The sequence below is a fragment of the Sus scrofa genome, chromosome 9, assembly GCF_000003025.6.
Source record: "Sus scrofa isolate TJ Tabasco breed Duroc chromosome 9, Sscrofa11.1, whole genome shotgun sequence".
Taxonomy (NCBI): Eukaryota; Metazoa; Chordata; class Mammalia; order Artiodactyla; family Suidae; genus Sus; species Sus scrofa.
Genome location: NC_010451.4, coordinates 134,665,841 through 134,689,785, shown reverse-complemented (window position 1 = coordinate 134,689,785; position 23,945 = coordinate 134,665,841). Strand labels below are relative to the sequence as shown.

Here is a 23,945-nt window from a genome sequence, read left to right as displayed (position 1 = left end):
CAAGGCTTGGATTGAAAGTGACACATTTGAAAACAAAAGTACAGCAGAAACTCGCTTATCCTCACTTTCCTAATCTGCAAACTCTGTAATTCTCCCCAAAGTCCCTCAGGCTCTGCTCCAGCTCCTGCCTCCTGGGTTCCCCCCCTCCCCCGCTCCCCCGGCTCAGCCCAGGCCTCCTGGTCCAGGCAGCAGGCAGGGCTCCTGTTACAGAGACTTCGACCGACCGCCTTGTAAAAATACACCTTGGCACGCTCTGCCTGCGCCCTGGGAAGCCTTATCGCCCGGACTAAACAAACGTGCACAATCAAAATAATAGTCTGAGATGTCAAAATAAATGAGCAGGGGACATCTGGAAGTACGGCTCCCCGCATTTGTTTTTCTCTTCCCTCTCCCCAAGTCTTGAGATGCCTAGGGGCTTGGCAGGTCAGCGGCTCTGGCCCCAGGTAAGAGACGGACCATGCTTACACCACAATAGGCCCTTTGAAAATGCTTCCTAGTTTTGGCCTTCGGTCCAGCTTTGTAGTTGACAGGGCTTCCCCCAGACCAAGGACACCAAAATCCATTCCCTGGAGAAGCCGGTGGACACTGCTGGGGTGGCCTCTGCTAGAGGCGCCCGCTCTGGCTTTCCACCCGCTTCCCGACTGGCTCAGAGTCTCAAACCAGCGCAAGGAGCTGCGGGGGGTGCCTCTCCTGCACTTGAGACCTTCAGAGAAGGGTGGCCTCTCCTGCACTTGAGACCTTCAGAGAAGGGTGGCCTTGTGATCTTTCCAGATAATTTTGATTTCTAAGAACTCCAGGGCAAAGTTCTCCTTGCTCTAGCTCCCTGAAATGATTTAAGGCAGAGGTGGTGAGAAAGTCAGTTTCCCGTCACCCATGGGCGTGACGTCCCGTGCCCTGCATGTGAAGGCGAGTCACCCAGGAGGACCGGCTTCTGAGTGGGCTGATGCGGCGGTGCCACGGTAGGACTGCCAGGATGCCTTTTTGAAAAAATCACACGCCATCATCCGGGCGACTTCCAGGTGGCACGATCCCACTCCTGACGGATTCCCTCGCGGTTCCCCCTGGCATTTCAGAGCCGCGTTTGATGGGGCCTTCACAACCTTCAGTCCATCAACAGCAAAGCTTTAAAGCGACTGGCACGCCCCTGAGAGTTCAGGGGAATCAGTTCTGGTGACTCTGGGCTTGGGGTGGGTGATCCACAAGCTATAACGGCTGCGGGCCCGCTCCATGCCCTGGGGGCCGCCTGCTTCCCATCCGGGCTCAGGACGGGTGATCTCTGAAGTCCTGACCAGCTCTGACGCTCGGTGGTTCAAGACCCGGGAGACAGGAAACCTTGCATTTATCTTCCCTGAGCCTCGTTTCTCAAAGCGTGGTCCTGGCACGCATCAGAACTGCCTGAGGGGCTGGTGGTGCGGCAGTGAAGAGGCAGGTGGAAAGGAGAACTCTGTGAGAAAGGCAGTGACGCTTCTGTCTCATTTGCGGGAACGCTCCCTCCCGGCACCCTGTGAGCTCTCGTGCTCTGGAAGTCGGACCATCTGGAGGCCACCATGCTGTGAGGAAGCCCAAGACAACGGGAGAGCCCTTGTCTGAGGCACCCTGATCCGCGGTCCCAGCCCAACCCAGCCTGCCGGTTCCCACTTGCCCGGGCCTGTGAGAGAAAGTACCCGGATCATTCTAGCCCGCGTCGTTCTAGTCACCCCAAGCCCCTCATGTCATCTAGTGGGGGCTCCAGATGTTGCAGAGAAGAGAAAAGCCCTCTTCGGAGAACTGAACAAACACACACAGCTTGTGATCGTACGGAAGTGGTGGTTTTATGCCCCACAATTGTGAAGTGGTTTGTTACCTAGCAAATACCTAAGAAGAAAATGGGCCGATGACCGACCCACCTACAGGCCTTCAGAACTGGGCTCGGAGTGTCCACTACTCAGAGAATAACAGCCCCATCTTCTGCAACGAGCTTGAGGCTTGGTTGCCTTACTGGGGGAGGTCAGAAACGGCAAAGCCCAAGGAGAGCCCAGTGTGTCCACACATGCACTTGGACAGGGGCCTAAAGACTTGGGGCTGTGACCGGGGCTCGGGTCCCCCCCTTCCTCTCCACGGATGCTTGGAATACCGGCCTCCTGGGCCTCTCACATGCGCCCAGGGCCGCCTTGGCCTGTATCAAGGGGAGCAAGACTGTTTAGTCTGCTGGGCACATTCCTGGGTTTTAAAAATAAATAGCAGATTATGGCCGACTCAGCCTGCTGCTGTCACTCGGCCAGGCCCGAGGCGTCTGAGGTGTCCCTTGGGAGGCGGCAGCAGGAATGTCAGGTTGGAGGTATTTGCCTGAGACGGCGATCTTTGTCTCAGCCACGACTTACTGTGGGGATGCTTCCAGCCCTTTCTGGGGTCCCAGAAGCCCTGCTACCACTACATCATGACAATGCTAATAGTCATTGCCACTGACTGGACACTGGGCTAGATGAGTTACTATAGTGCCCCCATCCCCGAAACAGTAACTCTTATTGGGCCCATTACGCAGATGAAGAAACTGAGGTGTAGAGAAGGGAAATGACTTTCCCAAGGCCACAGGCCTAGGATGCAGCGGCAGACTGCGTCGAGGTTGATCTGACCCCCGCTCCAGCCCTTAACCCTGGCACTGTATTGCCTCTCCTGGCCTCAAAGCGTCCTGTGCCCTCAAGCACCCTAAATACACGCGCCCGCGTGTGCACACACACACACACACCCCTCGCCAGCCCTTCTGCTGTTCCCAAGGCCCCTTCCAGCCTGCATGGAGCTCTTCTCCGCTGTGACGCCCTTTTTCCATTTCACCCTTCGCTGGATCATTTTATGCCTCTATTCCCTCTGCTAATTCAAACTAATTAAAGTATAAAATAGAATAATTGCTTCCATCCCCAAACTCTTTTCCCATCCACCCCGAGCACAGACTTAGATTCCCTTTCTGGGAGTGGCCAGCCTGACGAGCGGGGTGGAAACGGGGGGCATCACGCTTCTTTTCATCTGTGGTTTTTCACTTGGCTCACCGCCCGATTTTCCGCTGGACTCCCTGCCTGCCTTGCATTAGACACTGAGGAGGGGGTAGCGGCTGTGTTCCCTCCCTTGACCTCTGCCAGTCGAGGTGCAGTGGAGGAAGCCAGGGCGGACTTTCTAGGGAAGGACCAGGCATCCTGTCCATGGAGCTCCTAGGCCATTAGTCAGACTGGGGAATCGGTCCCCAAGCGCTCCCCTGGGACGGGCCGGCCTTAGATCTACGAACAGTACATTAGCATCGACTGTTAGGCAGTGGTACTAAGGACCCCACACTTACTGGTTCCCCTTCTTAATTACATTTAATTAACTGAGAGAGAGGGAGAGAGAGAGACACACACACACAGAAAGAGAGACAGAGGGAGAGAGAGGGTACACACACGAGTAACACTGGATGGGTCTGGCTCTGTGGGGAGATGAACACCTCTCTAGGCAGAGCTTGAGACTGGAGACTTGATTCAACTCGCTTGTGGCATCGAGGATACAACAGGTGCCATGAATGGGGGGGGGGAGCAGGGGGAGGAGTCTGGCTCCGGGGGAAGGTCGGGGTGAGACGAGGCTGCCCGGAGATTTGCTGTAGAGTGGGTGATGGAAGTCCCGGCTCCCACAAGGTCTTCTAAGGCCTTCGGTCTTGTAGGGAACTCCAAAGTCTTAAATCACCGCCTCTAAACAGGACTATGCGTATCCACAACCAGCCGGAATGTCTACTCTCGCTGCAGTGTCTGCCCTTCAGGGAGCAAGTTCATACCAGAGCAAATGGCCTCATAAAACTCTCCTTCAGCCAGTTGTTCCTTTGGTTTCACCTCAAGGCGGTTGCCTGTGCTTCTGGAGATGGAGAGGAAGCCTGAGATCTTAGAGAGAAATCTTTTTTGGGGTGGGGGGGGCCACACCTGCGGCATATGAAGTTCCCAGTCTAAGAGTCCGATGGGAGCTGCAGATGCTGGCCTAAGCCACAGGCACAGCAACGCTGGATCCTTAACCCACTGAGGGAGGCCAGGGATTGAACCCACATCCTCATGGATACTAGTCGGGTTCGTTATTGCTGAGCCACAACAGGAACTCCAGAGAGAAGTCTTTTCAAGGGTCTGAATGAGCCTCTAGAGGTAGACGTATTATCTCCATCAAGCTGAGGAAGACGGAGCCCTGAGAAGTTAAGGGTTTAGATCACCCCGCTGGTTAAAGTGGACCCCGACCAGAACACAGGCCTGCTGGCTGGAGCACGCTGCCCCTTAGCTTCCTCCTAATTACCACTCACGGTCCTGATGGGGTCCTGATGGCTGAGAGCTGGAAGGGGCCATGCAGAGTCTCAATGTGAGAATTTGTGGGGCGTGAGGCGGTCAAAGAAACCCCCCTGTGCAGCGTCGGCCGAGCCTCACACTGAGCCCTGTGAGACACAGTGTGACCTGACTTGCGCAAGGCCACCCCGCTCTGAGATGATGAGATGGGATCCAGACGAGGCTTCGGACCTGGGAGACGACCCTGCTCTCAGACGCAGCTCGTCAGTTTTAGACGGGAGGGGACTGAGGCTGCGAGGGCTCCCGGGTCGGGTGAGAGCTCCAGCGGGACCAGAGCCCAGGTCACCCGGCACCATTGCCATCGCCTGTTCCCTTGCTGCACTTCCGACGGCGCCTTTCGGAGGAGGTCCGAGCTGTCTGCAAACTCTGCACCTGCAGCTGCTGGGCCGCGGACAGATGGTCCTCCTCCCTGGACCAGCCCCTGGTGAATCACCGGGCCACCTGCTGCGACACAGTCTGCGCGTGACAGGCCTCCGAGCTCCACCCCCGGCCCCTCTGACTCTGCCCGTGATCCAGGCTCCGCCTGGCAGAGGGGGTGCCATTGACAAAGATCTTACCTGAGGCCGACGGCCCGGGGCTCTAAACCCTAACCCTTCCTGGATCTGCTCAGCATGACAGGCCACGACGGAGCTCTGCCGTTTGGTGCCAAGAGACAAGAACTGGGCAGCGGAGGCAGAAGATGAGAACAAAGGCGCGGATACTGAGAAACAAGCTCTGCGGACACTTGGTTTAGCCAGACCTGATGCGCTCTGAGATGACATCAGATCCTGTTCCAAGAGGTCACTGTATTCCCTGAAGGCCTCTCAGCGGCCTCCAGCCCTCGCCTTCGGTCGCATTCTGAATTCAGTTTCAGAAAGCATCTCATTTGGGTAAGAGATATGCAGCCCGAAGCTGCGCCCTGGCACCTTCTCAGTTCCACTGAGGTCTCACTTGTCACTTCTATATGCTCTTTCTGCTTTTCCATTTCCTGGGGTTCACAGGACCCAAGAAAGAGCTTTCATCCAGCGTTCCCAGCCTGGTTCCCAGCCATGCATAATGTCTTTTGAAAATATCGGGTATAATGTGGGTCTGTTTGATCCTTCTGACCTTCCTTTTATGCACCTGTCTAGGGGGCCATCTATCCAGCCATCCTCTTGTCTGTATCCTCTCTTCCTGCGGAAGCATCTGGAAAGGTGTTCATCAAATGCTCACATGGTGTTACATTTTGGGGTGTGGGGTGTGGGAACTTATTTCCTTTTCTGGATTGTTTGACTCTGTGTGGTGCCCATCTACCATTTTTGTTTAAGAGATAACCGTCTGTCTTACAAACAAAGAAGAAGAGGAGGACAAGGCTGATGGTATAGACATGCGGGTACAGGACTCATTCCTTCGTTAGACGGTGCGCACGTTACGGGTAGTGTCCGAATGATATGCATGTGGATGTTTTTCCATTTTGACGTCGTTCCCAATAAATACATGCCCAGCAGTGTTTTTTTAGGTTCCACATTCCCGTCTGGACCTGTTTATGCCTCCACCGCAAGGGCTACACAAAGGACGGTTAAAAACCAGGTGGGTTCACCAGGATCTGAATGTAATTTGCATACAATTAGCATCGGATCGTGCCCTCTAGTCTCAAGAAGAAGTTTTCACGTTAGAGTTGCAGCCCTGCTTCCCTGTCATGTGCTCACCTCTTCCTTCCTCCCTCCACTCGTCCCTCGTCCCCGATTCAGAGGTCACACAGACCAAGAGGCGGGGGGCGGGGGCGGGGGACTCTGGGCAGGGTGAGCCCGACGGTAGACACCTGGAATCTTCGCAGACCATGCTGAGCAAGACCCTGAGCAGGGGGCCCCTTGAGGAAGCTGGCCGGCTGGTCCTCCAGGGCAGCATCCTTGTTCAGCCCAAGTCAAGGTCCTTGGTACCGAGGCGGCGTCACTGTCCTTTTCTCCCTTTTTGGCCATTATCTTAACCATGCTCAGGTCAACGCCAAGACCACCCCTCCTGCTGACCCACTGTCAACCCACGGACGGAATGAGTGGAAGTCCTTGACCTTGGCTTTCTGCGCCTCCTTTAAGGTTGGCCGAATCCCCGGGTCACGCGTCTCTTCCCCCCTCACCTTGGCTTTCCTTGCACCTGCCTTCTCTCTGCTCCCCCATATGCAGAGCAAATATATAACTCGGGGCAATAACGTTCTGTCCAAAGAGCTGTCAGCCAGCCGAGGGGAGAAGCCCATGTCCCAGGGCTCCCCATCTCTGCAGGCAGAGCCGCAGCTTCCCAGAGCTGGCCAGCTTCTACCCTGCATCCGTCTAAGGCTCAGGCCAAGATTTTTATCTCCTTCTGGGGCCTCTCTTGCGTCTGTCTCTCCGAGGACTGAGCCCAGCCTGGAGGCCTGGATTATTTACACCTCTTTGGCTCCCTTGAGCAGCAGACTCTGCGGGCCCGGGAGCAGTAAATCTACCTACTAATCACACCAAGCTGCTCTGTGCAGTCCAGCCCGTTCTTGCGGGGCTGTTCATCACACGCCGAGACAGGGGCTGTGGCCTGGAGAGAGGCTCCGGGAAGTGGCTGGCCCGACCGCTTTTCTCTGACTCCCCGCAAAGGCTTCCGAGGACCCCTGAGCCGCAGGCCCAGAGGTCTCTCTCGTTCGATGGAACAGCTTCTGAACAAAGGACGCGGGTTACCCACACCCCCTGGGCTTTGGAAAGAAGGGCTGGGCGCCAGCTCTTACCTGTCTCTCAGACATGATGTACAGGTAGCGCTGATCGATGGAGAAGGCCATGTCCCGGAGAATGGGGCTCCCATCTTTGAGCACGGAGACCACCTCGTATTGGACCCCGCCATGGGGGGGACCATCGGCTCGAATCTGCAAAAGAAACAAGGGCGTCCTGAGCATCTGTGCTCAGCGGCCCCTGCGGGTCACCCGTCTCAGCCTAGTGCAGGTAGTTGATGGAAGACAAGCCCCGCTCCCGCCCCAAGTGCTACCTGAACCAGGCCAGGTGACAAGGAAGACAGAGATGCCGCTTCTTTCAAACAGCCCAGTTTCACCAAGAGGCTTCCTTTTTAAAGCAGTCTGAGCGAGCTGGGTCTGGACTTGGTGATGGTGGGTTTGTGTGTACCTGTACGGCCTTAGGTGTGATCTGAATACCCCTGTGCAGACACGTATTCTTGCACGTCTATGTATATGTGCAGCATGGCGTGATGGGGGTGTGTGCAAGAGAGTGACATATCTGTGTTTGGAGCAGGAAAGCAACCTCTGCACACAGGGTTTCTGCCTCGGGCAGGCAAGACGGGAGGGTGGGAGCAGCACACGAACCATCCAAAAGCTGGTCATCAAGAGAGTCCAGATTTTAGGATCCCAGAAAGGTCTTTCTGTCTCCGAGAAGGTCCCCTGGATGGGTGCAAATCCATCAGGGGGTGCTGGGGAGCCAGCCAACCTGGCTCAGTCTCCCAGAGCCCATCCCGGGACAGGACGTCAGAAAGGATTTGGGGGTGGTCACCTAGTCTGGGGCGTCTCAGGCCTGGATGTGAACTAGAGTCACCTGGGGAGTTTGTCTGCTTGTTTGTTTATGTTTTCAATATGGCTGCATCCATCAGAATCTCTGTTCTTGACGCCTTAGCATCTTCTTTGCGTTTCAAAGCTCCCCAGGTGACTCTAGGGAGCAGCTAGGGTCTCAAAGCACTGATGTAACCCAGGGGTTTTCAAATGGGCACACCTGAGAACCACCTGGAGAGCTTCGGAAATGCCCTGCTGGGCCCACCCCGAGTTTCTGACCCAGTGGGGAAGAGGCCTGAGAATTTTCATTTCTAACAAATCCCCAGTGGATGTGGGCACTGCTGGTCTGGGGGTTTGAGAAACGTTCCTCTAGTCTGAGAGCTGCAGAGAATTCGGAGTCTAGCAGAGAGAGGCCCTTGGGTCATCAAACGATGACAGCGGGGGGAGGGGGGTCCGTGGTTGGAAGCTGCTCTCCCCGCTAGGGTTCTTGTTCCCAGTGTAGCAGCTGACCATAGACCCATCCTGCCGAGCCCAGCTGGTTTCTTGTCCTCCACCCATCCAAACCCCTCCAGCTCAAGCCCACTTCACCCATGAAGCCCCCCCACAACCTCTGCACCACACTAATTGCTCCTTCACCCTGACGGCTTTTTTCCCATTCAACATTTTGTCCTCGGAATATAATCAATCGACTCGCACATGGTATATGTACCAGCTAACGTGTATTGAGCGCCGACTTAAACGGTTCTCTAATTGCCTCACATGCGCCTAAGTCCGCCAACATTCTGAAGGCAGGAATGGTTTTCTGTTTCTCGGAGGACCTGCCTCTGAGGACTAGAATGGGGCTGGGAACATAGCTGGTGATGGATAAAAGGGGACGTCTGAGAAAGCTGTTGAAAGGACATGAACCACGAACCACCTGATGACGCCCCGAGGACTCTTCGGTGCTAAATCAAAGGGGAGGTCAAAGACAATTTCCTCGGGATGATTTTAAGGGGAGCCTTCCCCTCCTACTCCCTTTGACTGCTCTCTGGTACTTGGAACCGTCTCCTCTCTGCCCATTTCTCCCACCTCGCCGAGACCGCCTGAGAGCAAGGACCGGGGCTTACTCATCACAAGGGCTGAGTGTGGTGCCTGATGTCACAGGAAACCCGAAAGGATGGATGAATGGTTTGTACTGGCGGGGGAGGGAGGCCAAGGGCATTCTTCCTGCAGAGTGGGAAGGGCAGGACCAGTGCTTCCGTTCAAAGTGTTCTGCCCCCCTGAGAATGCGCGTGCTTGAGGGGCCTGAGCCAGGGCACGGTCTGTGCCTGTTGGGTTGGGCTTGCTGGACTGCACTGGAGCGGAGGGGAAACAGATTACAGGCCCACTGCGGGGTGGGGCACAGGGACCCTGGAGTTCCCCGTTGCAGAAACGACGGATTCCTGCTGGACGCCCTGTGCCCAGACCCCAGGCGTGGGAACACTAGAGCAGGGCCGAGAGTCAGTCACCGTGCTGTCCTTATCTGTTTTGGTGGGTGACTCGGGAAGTCCCAGGCTTGAGATGAGGAGGTGACTTCAGTGGAACCAAAGCAGCTCCGCTCTCAGCCATTCCCAGCCCAGTGGCTCCCCTGTGGGTCGGAACCCCTCTTCTCCTGAGCGCCTCTTTTGACCTTTCTCTGTCTAGCAAGGGGCTTCCTTCTCTTCCAAGCTGTGGCCTGGACAACTGTCACTAAAGCCCCTCTTTCTAGGGGAGGGGTCAGAGGCCATTTCATTCATTCTCAAAGGGCAGAGGAAGACCAGCGATGACGGTGTGGGGCTGAGGCCACAACCCTCCACCCTGGAGCAAATCTCATGATGGATCCGAGCGGAGGAAGAAACAGGGGTCTCCGGCTGGGAAGAGCCCCACCATTTAAATAAGAACCCTTCACTTTCAGGGCAGCATTCGCTCTTAGATCCAGCCTGTCCATGAGATCCTTCTAGAAACATAGTAGCCTTCAGTCACAAAAGTTCTCCGGCTATTGGAGGAGGTAGAGCGGAAACGTAGCAATCGTGACTTCTGGTTGGCTGGACCCCGGTATTTTGTTCTACAAAGTGGGGAGCTCGGGCTCCGCTTCCTCCTCTGAAGGGAAACGTCCCAGTGCCTCTCACCGCCCTTTTCTGTGCCAGCTGCTCCGCCCCAGGGATGTTTAAGCCTCCCCCCGGCCCTGGCCCAGGCCCAGAGCTGCTGAACCGTCCTCCCACCCCAGGGCTGCCTGGGGAGGCCAGCTACCCCTCTGCCATGGAAGGAGCCTCTTCCCCAAGAATCTGGGCACTTGCCTGGGTCCCTGGCAAGGTGGGGACGTGACGTCAGAAGGAGGAAGGCCGCGTCTGGCCCTCCTTCTGTGGTCCTCAGGACTAGGTGGTACCCACGACCAGGCTGGAGCTGAACCCAACCAAAGACAATTTGGCCTCACACACCCTCTCCTCATGGCAGTGAGGCCTCATCCCAGCCATTACCTTCTGTCGGAATAAGAGGCCTAAATGGGTTTTTTGTTTTGTTTTGTTTCCATCTACAATCCCACTCTTTTCATAAACCAGTTGAAGCCAGAATCCAACCGACATAACTTTCCAATGTCAGAGCTGAAACTGCACCAGAACAGAACGTGTTCTTGGTGCTGAGCCTGAGCTGAGCTCTCGCATTTCGCTGGGCCTGAATCCCAGGACAGAAGAGCAGTGTTGGCTTCGAAGTCTGCGCCTCCCCACTCACTCCCTCGCCCCGCGAGGAGCGGGTGCAGCCCTCCAGGAAGCCGACAGGAGAGGACGAAGAAGGGGGCCAGGAGGCGGGGCCGGGGGTCCAAGGGAATGAGGTGGGCAGCGCTGGTGGGCAGAGGCAGGGGAGGCCACCTGGGCGGCAGAGATCTCTCCTTTCCCGGATGCCCTCTGCTCCGGCTGAGCAACACACCAAAGTGGCTTCTCTGGTTTCTGCTCTCCGTTCTTGTCTGGGGTTGATTTCCGCCTAACGGGGCACGTCTAGGTCCGTTACCTCATGTCCTTGAGCCTCAGTTTTCCTCTCTGAGTACGAGGAAGAAGCAATCTGCTCAGGGTAACTCTCCCAAGATCACACAGCTAAAGGGTGGCAGAACTGGGACTGCCACCTAGAGCCCGATTTCTCGGCCACCCCATGACTCTCTCGCGGGACAGTAATGGGCAAAGGCAGCTGTTCCCTGAGTCTAAGACAGAGTCGACGAGTGGGTGAGAGTCCAGATTTCCTCCTTAACTTCTCCTTCTGTACCGGACCCCAAGGCCAAGGCGAGACAATCACCTGTTTCCTAGAGGCAACAATAAACTCCGACCTGAATTTGCGAGGACCATGCTGGAGGGCTACAGCGCCGTTTATCAGGACTGGCTGCGGGGCCGGAGGATGGGAGGGAGATCCCGGGAAGATGTACCTTCTGGGCCTCCAGCTGGGAGGGGCCTCTTCGGAATGAGAATGACGTGGTAACCCTACCGGTAGCTGCCCTTTAAATCATAGCAGAGACTGCACAGGAATTAACGGCAGCCTCTTGAATATCCAATTCAAATCAGCATATCCAATTAACGCGCTTACCTGCAGGCCCCTCCACACTCTTTTTCTTATGCATCAATTTCTTCTCTAGTTCGTCCTAAATCATGGAGCTTTTGCTTGGGCTGTGCCCCTCTAATATCATTTTATTATTGTTGCTGCTGCTGTTAGTAGTAGTAGTAGTGATAGTAGGTCTTGGGGTTTTTGTTTGTTTGTTTGTTTGTTTTGCAAGAGCTGCTGAAGAACAACAGAATTGGGAATCTTCTTCTTGGGCCTCTCAGTAGGAAACAGATTGGTTTGAGAGCCATCGCCACGCAGAGGGTGGTACAGCTTTGTGTCTGCAGGCTGGGATCTAATCCCAGCTTTCTCATTAATTGGCTATGTGACTTCAGGCAAGTCACTTCACTTGTTTGTGTAATAGTTTCTGTGGCTGCCAAATAAGGGCGGTAACTTCTGTCCTTAGAGCTCAAACGGGATGCTGGGAGAATGAAATGAGTTAGTAGCTATGAATTCCAGTATTGTCCAAGATTCATTCAGGCCATGCCTCCTGTGGGCCAGGCCTGTGCTCAGAGCTGGGGGCCCCGTGAGAAAGGACCCCCTTAGGATGCCCCAGGAATGGGAAGATGGACCGTCCCGCCAGTCCGCACACATGTCTGGGCTCCCCTGAGTGTGTGCCAGGGGACCCCGGGGAGGCTGGCATGGAGGGCGGGGCAGCGCCTCACCGGGACTGAGGGAGGGCTTCCTGGTGGAGGTGATGCCTAAACTGAGAAGGAGGGTGGGAAGGTGGGCTCTTTGGAAGCTTGAGGTGCAAGGCAGATATAAATAGGCTATGCTATTGTTATGTCCACGCCGGGGTCTCTTGGAAACCTGGCTTGTCAGACCTGAGCATGTGCAGAAGGTGAGGCTCTTGGCGTGTACTCACTGCGCACGCAACAGCAGTTTCAGGAGGTCTTGACACTTTAGGTCCTAAAATTCACTTTGGAGGGAGGCCTTCATTATTTAATTTAATCTCTGCCTCAGGACTCTGGGTTTACATGGTATGTGAGCAGGTGTGTGTGCGTGTGCACGTGTACATGCGTGTATGCATGTGTGTGCACATGTATGTGGGTGGGGGTTGTGCGTGGACGTGTGTACACACTGAGACCTTTAAAGACGGCCAAGGTGGCGAAGGCCTGGTGCTGCTCAGACTGAACTTGGCAGTGAGTTAATGAGCGAGCGTATGTGCAGCTGTGCCTTTAGTGCTGCGAGGGGAGGATTCATGCTGGAGTTTATTTTTGTAGCGCTTCATGACCCGAATTATTTATAGATTGAAGCCTTTGGTAAATTCAGTCTCTGGGATTCTTCCTCCCTCTATCCTACACACACTACACGTGCATGCACACACACACACACACACACACGCCCACACAAGCAGCAGCGACAACTTCCAGGGTGCCTCTGGCCCTCCTGGCCCCGAGCTGTGTGAATGTTAACTCACCAGGCAGAGTCACAGTCCCCTGGGCCGAGGCTGCCTGGGGAATAGCTGGGAGCCTGTCCCTAAAGGCTCCAGTGACTGGGAAGGGACACAGGAGCCTGGAAGGCCTGGCCTGTGGGTTGCACTGAGCCAGGGAAGATGAGAAAGAGGGGAGACAAGGACCCTTCCTGTCCCCTGGCAGGAAGGGGGTCATAAGATGTGCGACACTTTGAGAATTCCGGGGGTCCCTACCTTTGCACGCACATGCACGCGCACACGCAGACACACACGCCCTCCCACACACATGCAGATGCTTTCAGCACTGGTCCCCAGTGAGCTGTCGGTCAATCACAGGGGCTATGACACTGAAGATTGACGTTTCCATGTGCAATTATCTCTATTTCTGTGCATGTTAGGAAAACGCCCTAGAAATTCAGCTGCTGGGGGGATGGGCTGGCAGAGGGGAGCCGGGGGCTCCTGGATTTCAGGCCAGGCCAAGGGGGGCTTTCATCTGGAATGGAGGGAGGGGTCCTGAGTTGTCTCCGGACTTCTGCGCGTTTGGCTCAGTCTGAGAACTCTGGCTGCTGAGCACGGGGACGTGGGAAATATCTCGAGCACGTGCTCTGAGAAGGGGAAGTGCTGGGGTTTAGGTTGCGGAGGTGGGCTGGAGTGGGGGTCTCTTCTAAATCGTGGCTTCTTTGTCCTCACCAGCTGGGGTAGACGGCCAAGCAATCCCGATCCAGCGGCCCCCAGCCTCCTTTCACACGTTGCTGTGATTAAGGACTAACTGCACTGCACTAGGGCCCGGAGCTCCCGTCCCAGTGGCTTCCCCTTTGCGGCTCAGGGGAGGGTGACATCAGGGCCCAGGGGCCCAGGAACGCAAACTCTTGGTTCTCCCTCTGCCAGGGAGGGCTCAGGCTCCAAGGCCGGGAAGGGACGGTCGCTCACAGGGTGAATTGCATGGGCGGTTCTGGAGTACAGGGCTCTGGCCCCAGACCAGCCCCACTTTTCAAGGCGGCTCCAGCTTAGGACTTGGGCAGGTCAGGAGGCTCCAGGAACAAGATGAAGCCGCCAGGGGCAGAGGAAGCTCTTGCTTGTTCTGGGAAACAATAAGATAAACACAGTGAGGGATGGCAGAAGCATTAAGCAGCCTCAGATGAAATCAAATCACGCAGTGGCAAAGCCATAATTCCCAGGGAGTCGGGGAGGGGGGAAGCGGAGAAGGGTAGCAGGCAGGAGGGATTCATCAAGAACCAGGAGCATCTTCTGCTGCCGAATGGGAATCTCTGTTTCCCCAGAGCTCTAGCAATTGCTGGACTCTGGGAATCTCCTTTCAAAGCACGGCCCCTGGGGTGCCCAGGCCTGGGGATGCCCTGGCGGGGTCAGAATCTATCCTCTTAGGCTCCTGGAACTGGGAATGATTAAGAACCAGCCTTTAGGGTCCAGGTGGAGGCGGTGCAGCCTTCTTCAACAAGCTCTGGGACAGGATGTGGCTGGTGAAGATTAGGCACATGGACAGATGCCCAAGGTTAACTACACCCTGGAAACGTCCCATTTCTGGGGGAGCAGGGGGCCAAGGAGACGAGCGCTTCCTGGGCCTGGATGTAACCAGGGCTTCTGAATCGCCTGGCTCCCTGGAATCAGTTAGCTCCACACAATCATGGAACAGCCATGGAGCCCAACAGCCAGTGTGCCAAAGGTTAGAAGTCTAAATGTGCATCGTCTCGAACACTCTATGCGGCAGGCTTTCCCATCTCAGAGAATAAGAAACGTCAGGTATCAGCGAAGCATCGCCCAGCAGGAAGGGGCCGAGCAGCACTGCAAGCGGAGGCTGCCTAGCTGCAGAGCCTGCACTCTCTCTTTCGCTCTGCCTGCCCCTGGGGCCTCGGCTTTCCCAAGTCAAACAAGAGGACAATGCCTGTGCTGGGACTAGAAATTACATCTAAAATGTGCTGGGGGTCCCTGGAGATACGTCCTGCGGGGCAAAATAGATCATACAGCTGTCTCCTCCAGTGTGACAAAGAAGGCCACCTGCAGCTGGAAAAAGAGCAAGGGGGGTGGGTATCTGCGAGGGCTATTACCCTCTTTAATTAACTCGTTCTTTGCAATGGCGCCTAGAATTGCGCAGCACTTTATAATCTGGAACAGGAGTCTCTTGCTTTCATGAACCCTGGAGGATGGCGTTTCAGGCTGGAAGGATGGAAGGGAGGTCTGCGCTCGTGACCACAGCAATGGGATGCAGGGCTTGCGCCTGAATGCAGAAGCCTCCCCGAGATTTTAAAAGGAAAAGTCATTTAAAAACAAACAAACGAATGAACAGGGGGCCTGTGTATATACCACGGGGCGGAAAATGTGTGGAAACGGAGAGAAACACGTCCACGTCACTGTACTTCTCTTCCCATCGCTAACGGTTAGGTCTGGGCCTTTATTGCCTCTTATCTGTGTTACTTCAGTATCCTGAGAAATCTCCCTGCCTCCAGCATATTCCTGCTCTAATCTGTTCGACCAAACACCGCCAGATTAATCGTCTTAAAACACTTATTTGATCCTGCCTTTTTTGTATGCAAAATCCTTAAATTTCAGGTGTTCGTAATTTTCTTTCTCTCACTTATCTTTGTCTTCTATTTTTTTTTTTTTATGGTGAAAAGACACTACTTTTGGAATATGAAGAAAAGGAAACCATCACACCATCCACACACACACACACACACACACACAATACCTTTCATTGTCCCTATTGATGATTTAGAAAAGTTCACATTCCTTGATTTGTCATCGGGGTTATTCCTTGATATGTCATCCAGTTATGTCCCAGGTTCTTGCTTGACCTGCTTTGGCTGGACAATTTACTCTACCTCCTAGATCCTAACCATTCCTCAAGGCCCAGCCCAATGCCACCGCCTCCATGAAGCCTAGAGATATATAATTTATATATATGTATAATATATAGGGCTGCACCTGCAGCACATGAAGTTCCCGGCTAGGGGTCGAATTAGAGTTGCAGCTGCCAACCTACGCGACACCACAACTTGTGGCAACACCGGATCCTTAACCCACTGAGCGAGGCCAGGGATCGAATCCATATCCTTATGGACACTATGTCAGGTTCTTCGCCTGCTGAGCCACAGTGGGAACTCTGCATGGAGCCTTTATGGATCCCGCCCTCGTACTCCCTTCGTACCAGCGTGTCTCTTGGCACAGTGCCTTGCCAACACACGCAGTAGTTATCTTTCCTAAGATTGTCCGTTCCTAGAAAAGAGCTCCATGTCTTGGACACGCCATAGGCCTTCCTGGGCTTGGTCCTACTGTGCGCAGAGCTGGACCTCAATGACCCATGCAGACGGAACGGATGGATTCTTGTGCCAAAACCGGGCAGGAGGGGAACACTCATCACAGCCCACACGTATTCAACCCTTATCATTGTTAGATATCATGCCAAGGGCTTGATGCATGTTGTCTCGCTTCATCTCCCCACCAAGCCCTTATTCTCATGTTACAGATGAGGAAGCCATGGCACAGAGAGGTGAGGTAACTTCCTCGAGGTCACACAGCTGGCAGGCGGAGAACCAGAGCTCAGTTTTCCTGGGCCTCTGTTTTCCAGTCTCCAGAAGAGAATGAGGAGGGGAGGAGGGGAGCCTGGGATCCTGTTCCACAGCCCGGCCCCCAACGGAGCCTTCAGGAGCCTGGCCCGCAAACACATGATACACAGTTGTGTCTGGGGAAACGACCTTTTTGGCTCCTCTTGGACTAGTAAGAGCTCTCAGGAGGAACATGCTATAAACACTCAAGGTGCTGCTGTGACAAGAACTCCAGGGCCACCAAGCTGGCGCTCTGATAGCTCAGAGGAGATATAAAGCAAGAGTTAAGGTTACAGAGATGGGGTCAGACTTGGGGTCTGAGAAACGGGGCCAGAGGAGCGAAGGGCAGTGAGGCCAGAAAGCCTCCACCCCCTGCAATCTGGGGCAGCCGGGGCCGCGCAGGGCTGCCCTGTCTGCCTTGGCGTGTCTGCCATCCTGGCAGAGCCCGAGGGCAGAGCAGACAGCTTGAGGAAGGGTCTAGCTCTTTTAAAAGATTCTGTCTGAGTAGCTGCCGTCCTCACACCTTTCCCCATCTCCCGTCCCGGGAGATGGACTTTCATAATGAGCTGCTTCATGACAACAGCCCCCTAATTAATTCATCGCTGTTCTTCTGGGGCCAGATCATTCTAAGCGAGGTGGGAAGAGGTGGAGGGGGCGAGCAAGGATGGTCTCATCTGCTCGAGCTGCCACGGACTGTAGCTGCCCGCCCCAGCATCGTTGCTCAGAGACCCTTCCCGGGCCCCCGTTTCTCTGTGGCTGGACACCTGCTTCTCCTCGATGCCCGCCCCCTCCTGTGCTGACGCCCCACAGATGCCAGGCATGGTGCCAGCACACAGCTCTGCTGGTGGCTGGGTACAACAGTGCAGCAGGTGCCAGGAGCTCTCTGGGGGTGGGGATGGGGGTGGGGGGCTGGTGAAGGAGGGGAGCCGGGCTTGGCCTTGTGCAGAGCAAACGGGGCTCTGCCTTTTCTCTGAGCATTAGCGGAACATCCGATGGGCTGGACGGTCAGCAAAGCACAGCCCCTGCTCTTTATTCCAGCTGCCCACCCTCCCGCCCCCGAGAGCCTCCTACCACCCAGAATGCTGTGCACTCATGGACTTGGGCAGCCACACACCATGGTGCCCAAGCAGTGGCTGCATTTCTACAGCCGATGGGATTCTCCGCATGCGGATGTGAGCAGGTGACAGGGATCAAGGTGGCAGGGAACAAGCGTGCCAGGGACAACAGGACACAGAATCACGCTCAACTCGCCCCCCCCCCATAAAGGCAGATCACATTTGGAGATGATGGAAATGAAAGAGCACGCAGGCCTGGTCTCTAGGGAGAGGGCAGCCTCTTCCTAGGTTTTTCGGCTTCCTTTCTAGATCTTTCAAGCCCCACATTCACACTTCCCTTCTGATAGGTGTGGACTGTCCAGTCACGGCTGATGTCTTAACTCGTGGGGGGGCGGAGGCCACGCAGGGGCTTTCAGCCAAGGGAGTTAATTCTCACTTTCTTCATCTGCAAAACTGGCAAAAAACAATCCTGCCTACACGACAAGGCTGTGACGGGAACGCACAGGGAAGGGGTGTGGATGCACCTGGCACGCCGCAAGGCCTGCGCGGAGACTGAGCGTTTTTGACTGATTTCCCCTCGATCTGGAGACGCAGGTGGACCAGACGGAGGAGGAAAACCGGGCGGGGAGGGAACTCCTCGGGGACCCACAGGGACCAGGGGTCGCCCCCACTCGCAGGGCTTTCGGGGGTGGGGGGGCAGCGGGCAGTGGGGGGGGGGCCTTCGCTTGGCGGGGGCTGGCAGCCGCTGGGGAAGACAGCCTCCCTCCCGGGGGTGAGAAGGTCTGGTTCTGCCAAGGTCTCCTCAGGACCTGGGCTGGGGACACAGAGGGCGGAGGCCACTGGGGCCCAGAGGAGGGCGCCTTCTGATTCAGACCTCTGACTTTGTGAAAAGGAGAAAAGCAAGGGGCGGCTCCAGGCTTTTCCCCACGGAGAGGGGCTCTGGGACAACCTCCCCACTGCTAATCTGCTCCTTCAGAGGAGCCAGAAGCAGCGACAGTGTAGCTTTTGTGCCAAGTACTAAAGCTCCCCCTCCGCCCCCACACCCCCCATGCTCCCTATTTTTTCTCTTGAAGGAGCGCTCCACCCGTCCAGGCACCGGAATCATTAACGGACCAGCACGTCGCCTCTCAGAACTCTCGACGATTCGGCCGTGAGCTAGAGTGCATCAGAGACACTGCAGGAAAGCAGGGGGCAGAGGGCGGGCAGAAGGGGCGTGTGGGAAGGACCAGCCTGGTGCGCGCCTGGTCCCCACCTGACCCTGCCACGCTCCGATGTGCCGCTCTCTTCCCGCCCAGCTCAGCGGGTCAAGGGAGGTGCGATGCGATGGGCAGGTAAGCGCCCTGGCTTCCTGAACTCACCCCCCTGGCTGTCACCTCGAGGCTGCCTGGGGCCGGCTGGCGTGCCATCCGAACAAGGGATGCCTCGAGGAGAAGCAGGAAGCGATGCCCCTCATCCTACCTGACACCTGCCCCTCACCTGGATGAGCAGGGGAGGGGCCCTGAGAGCCGAGGTGTGGGGAGGATGGACCTTCCTTCCAGGGAAAGGCTGACCTACTAGGACAGCGGCATCCAAGTCCTAGGCATCTCCAGAGAGGAAGGAGAAGAGGCCGGAAAAGGAGGGTCGTGGGTTTTCTGGGGAAATTGTGATAGAAACAGAGCAGAGAGAGAGAGAGAGGAAACCCTGGGGCAGGAGCATCCCCAGAGAAGACACAGGTTGGAGCATTCTTGGAATTCTTCAGACGGTCCGACCATTAGAAACCTGACAGCATTGAGGGGACTTCTGAGGAGGGGCGGTGGGTCCCTAGCCCCCTGATGAGGCCCAGAGAACTCCCAGATCTCCCGGACTTGCTCATGGCTCCTCCCCTTAGGCTAGGAGTGCTGTCCCCTTCAGTAACCCTGGAATGCAGCGCAGTGACCGCTATTGGAGCACACAGTGTGTGCTGCATGAGGCACCGAGCATCACACAAAATATCTACTTTAATCCCCCAAACCCGCTTCACGATGAAGAACCTACAGCTCCAAGAGGTCAGGCAACTTGCCTTAGGTTACATTCCTAGTGAGCTGCAGAGAGAGATTGGAACCTGGCTCAGTTTGACGATACTGTCTTTTATTAAGCTACGCGCCTCCCCAAGCTGCCCTGGCCTCTGTCTTGTGTACAGTGTTACCATCTAGCAATCACTCGAAGGCTCTTATTCCGCTGGCTGAGCCCTTTGAGAAGGGGCAGCAAAAAATAGAAATTCCCAGGCTTAGAAGCCGAATCTGTACAACTCATTTTATTCACCTTTTAGCAGAGTGCCAAGCACAAAGAGGTGCCTTCTATCCTTGAATCAAGTCAGAGCTCCAGAAAGCCACAAAAGCATAACCAGCACGTTTCACGTTCCTCAGCAGCCTCATGGACTTGCGTTTTATTGTTGGTTACTCCTCGAGAGTAATTCACTGAACGATGATGCTTACACGGATGTCACAGCATTGGCACTTTCGTGGAAGTTAATAAAAGAAAGTGCCATATAAAAAGGTGCTTCTGATTTTGATGTTGAACTTCCGTCCTGGCTTCTGTACCAGGGCTCACATGGTAAATGCCTTACAGAATGCAGTATCTGGTCTGGGGATTGCCTCTCCTGAAAAATACACTTCTCCTGGAGACTAAAGATTTTAGTTCCTCTCATTTCCCTTTTTGATTTGGCTGTCAGGATGCTCAGGCCAAATTTGAGGCTGGGTGCTGGTGCCTATATTGGCTTTATTCTTGGCATATTTATTTCCACTCCTCTCTTATGGCTTTGAACTTTCTGGTTTCATGCTAATTTTCACTCCATATGGTTGCCAAATCTTTTATACGTCACCTAATTCCTTATTTGGAAAGAAGCAGGGTAGGAATATACATAAATGACTATGCTCGGGGACTCATATTCTCTGCACTGCACAAACCCACACTCCGTCGTGTGTTTTGCTTCGATGTATTCTCTGGTCTTTGCGCTGCGTGTGCAGAGCCTTTGTCTCTGCGGGCAGGTGCTGGCCAGGGGGTGTTTCTGGGCTTCTCCCAGGATGGTTTAAGGGTGTGTGAGGTGTTGGAAGAGAGGGAACAAGTGAGGAGATTACCACGCACAACTTAGAGCCAGAGTTCAATTTGCATTCTGCTGGGCTAATGAAAATCCACAGCTCAGCTCTGGCCCTGGCCCGTGAGGCTGCTCCCCAGGTACCGCAGAACGAGTGAGTTCATGAGGAAAGGCGTCTCTGAGCCCGGAGACTCTTCTCCTGGGAGAGGAGGCAGGGACCGGAGGGGCGCCCCCTCGTCAGGCCGCAGGAGAGACTCGAGAGCACGAGGGGCATCTCCTGGACCCACGTGCCCCATCCTTGTCCGCCTGCCAGGCCCCACACATTCGTCACCTGCACTGTGTGTGGCCGAACCAGGTCAGTGTGCCGGGCGCTCGGAGGAGGGTGGAAAGAGAGGAAGGAGGAAGCCTGAGAGAGGCCTGCTTCTGGGCCTTTCTGCGCTGCCCCCCACGAAAGGGAACGTGACAGAAATGCCAGCCGGAGAAGTGCCCCTTGTGGCTCAGTGGGTTACGGACCCGACTAGTATCCAGGAGGATTCAGGTTCGATCCCTGGCCCTGATCGGTGGGTTAAGGATCCCCTGTTGCTGTGGCTGTGGTGTAGGCCAGCAGCTGTAGCTCCGATTCGACCCCTAACCTGGGAACCTCCATAGGCCATGGGTGCGGCCCTAAAAAGCAAAGAAAAAGAAGGAAAGAAAGAAAGTCTAGCCCAATGGAACAGCGGGACGGAGATGCAGCCTCTAAAACATCTGCTTTCGAGAACAATCTCCGTGGCCTCCCATGCGTGGTCTCCTCCACCCTCCCTGCCTGTGTCTCTCCTGTCAACGCCAGTGTCTCTACGCGTGTATTGCCTGTCTTTGTCTTTCTCTGGCTGTCTCTCTGCCAGCTCCCAGCCTCTAAAACACACACACACACACACCCCTCTCCCAGATCTCCAGGAGAGAAGGCCTTGGAGCCCTCCTTCGACCCCCGTCCCACGGACCCAGGGACAGTCAAGAGCAGAAGGCACCCAGCTGGACCACGGGCGGCCCACACCTTCCAAAGCGGCCTGCCTTCAAACCTCGACTTCCATTCTAACCCCATGGCGTTGCCCACATTAGTTGGGCTAATTTTTTCCTGTAATTAAATGGGAGCCCCCCCACCCCGCCCCAATTCCATCTCTAATCCCAGATAATTAGCTCTCTGATTGCCAGTGCTGGGCAGGAAACCTCATGTTTGGAGAGGGATTTTGGACAGACAGATTAGGCAAACACTGTGCAGGAAGCTGCCCTGGGAAAACAGCTGTTCCCCAAGTTTGTTGTGAAATGAGCCTGGCGCTGGGCAAAAGGGGCCTGGCTCCTCCAGGTGGCCTGGGCTGCCTCTGACCCCTGCCAGCTTCTCCAGCAAAGAGAGAACGTTCCTCAGCTTTCGGGAGCCTCCCTGCGGTGGGCACTAGTTCCAAGCCCACCAGGCCGAGGGTATTCCGGGGTGGGGTGGGGGGTCTCCTTCCTGCTCATGGGGAAGGGGGTGCGTGTCTGCCTGCAGGACCGGGGAGACCCCATGTGCCCGACGGGTGATGAGCAGAGGTTAATCCAATACGGAGGCGACAAGGTGGCCGTGACTCCCACTGAGCCGGGGGGTAGGGAAGATGCCGAGAAAATGAGGAACTAAATCCCTCTCCTTCAGGCTTTGGGAGAACGTCTCAGAGAGGCGGAGGACGGCGCCTGGGGCCCTGTCCCAGCGGAAGTGGTGCCCGCTCTGCATCGTCATCTGCTCTGCGGGAGCATGCACGGGCCCTGGCCTTCGTGCTCCGTCTCCATCACTGCGTTTTCCTCTAGGACCCTCATGACCCTCCTGCCAGGGCACGTGTCCTATTAGAAAAGAAGAAACTGAGCCCCTCAGAAAGCCAATGACGCCCTCAAGGTCCCCAGCAAACCCCCTGGACAGAGCAGAGGAGGAAGTGCCAGGCTGTCGGCTGGCTGCCCCTGGTCGCTGCAGAAGGCCGTGCCTTCCAGCCCTGGGAGCCTTCCTGTGAGAGTTTGGGCACTGAGGATGTGGGGGGGTGAGAAACTGGGGACGCCAGACACCTGAGGAGCTTTGGACCGTGGCAGCCAAGGGCTGTGAGGATGCTGAGAGCCCAGTGCTCCCTTGATGCCCTCTCGGACTTCTTCTGACATGGACCTGTCCCTGGGAGAAGCTCAGGATGGCCCAAACTCTGAGGCGCCTTCTCCTCTCGGCAGCGCTCCTCCCAGCCTTGAGGTTAGCTCCCTCTGGTTCGGGAGGTCCAGGCTGCTGTGCGGGGGACCTGTGCCTTCTGAGCTGGGAGGGAGCAGCATGGCCTGTGTGCTGGCACCTGGGGGATGGCCCGACCTGCTGGTTAAGGCCCCGGCCCTGCTTCCCCCAGAGGCCCCTCCATTGAGCACAGGGCGTGGGGGAGGGAGGGAGGCTGGCCGTGGATGGGTTCCAGATGGGCTATTTCAGGTTTGCCCACAGTCGGCGCTGAGGCTCCTCAGCTCCGACTCAGCTGCACAGCCAAGGCCGCGCTGGAATGCCAGCGAAACCCAAGCTGCCTCTCCGCCAGCCGCCCCCTCACTCCTGAGGCACCAGAGCTGGCGCATGTCTTCCCTGCCCCGTCTCGCCTTCGTTGGCACAAAACCTCCTAGAAGCAGAAAGAGTTAGAGCTGGGAACCTGGCTGATGGCTGGGCCCCCAGCTCTGACTCTCTGACCTATGTCCCCCTGGGAAGATGTAGCCGTATAAGGTTCTGGGTTCAAGTTCGGGATCTCTGAGAACAAAGGGTGCCGGCGTGAGAGCCTGGAGGGAGGGGGCAGAAACGCCCTGTGTCTCTCTGAGTGTCAGATCCATCAAGCTGGCGCTGACCCAGGCCTGGGAGGGAAGAATGGGGAACCTGGAGAACCGGCGGCCTGAAATCACCGCACTGCTGCTGTCGGGCTTCTGGACTCAAAGCAGCTTCTCTTTCAATCCACTCAACAGCCTGGGGAAAGGGAGGCCTCTTTATCCTCATCCTAGAGACGGGTACACGGAGGCTCGGGGAGGTGTGGAGCGAAGCTCTGACTACGCGCATTTCCGAAGACCACCCGTGTGCCAAGGACAGTGCTTATGCTTCGGGATAGAGAACGAATGCGACGCGAATCAGGCCGTAGAGGCCAGGGGGGCTTTCCTTATGCCACAGGATTCCTGGACTAACCATGCTCCCCGAGGGCCTGCGGGCCTCATGATCTCATGGACGCTCACACGCCCCCACGCACTCACTGCTCTTGAAACAGGAAGATCAAGTTCATCTCTGACTCTTCGAGAGGAAAGTATTCCAAGTGAAGAGACGGCAGTGGGGCTTCCTGCCTGCCTCACGTTCTTTTGGGGGGTCAAGGTTCGGCTCTATGATTTCATTTCGAAGATTCTGGAACTTCCACCGTGGCCTCCTCCCTCTGGGGATGGCGCTCCTCCTCCTCTTTCAGGTCTGCCTCGGGTCGTTTCTTAGCCATGGGCAGGCTCGAGGTGATGCT

General features: G+C 55.9%; 1 protein-coding gene across 1 annotated transcript in view; it reads right to left on the bottom strand.

Moving 5' to 3' along the window:
* The window catches only part of PLXNA2 (plexin A2), a 215,712-nt gene that overhangs the window by 110,686 nt on the left and 81,081 nt on the right, over window positions 1-23,945 (bottom strand). The window contains 1 exon segment of the mRNA XM_021063894.1: window positions 7,027-7,161. Coding sequence (XP_020919553.1) covers window positions 7,027-7,161 — 135 coding nt within the window.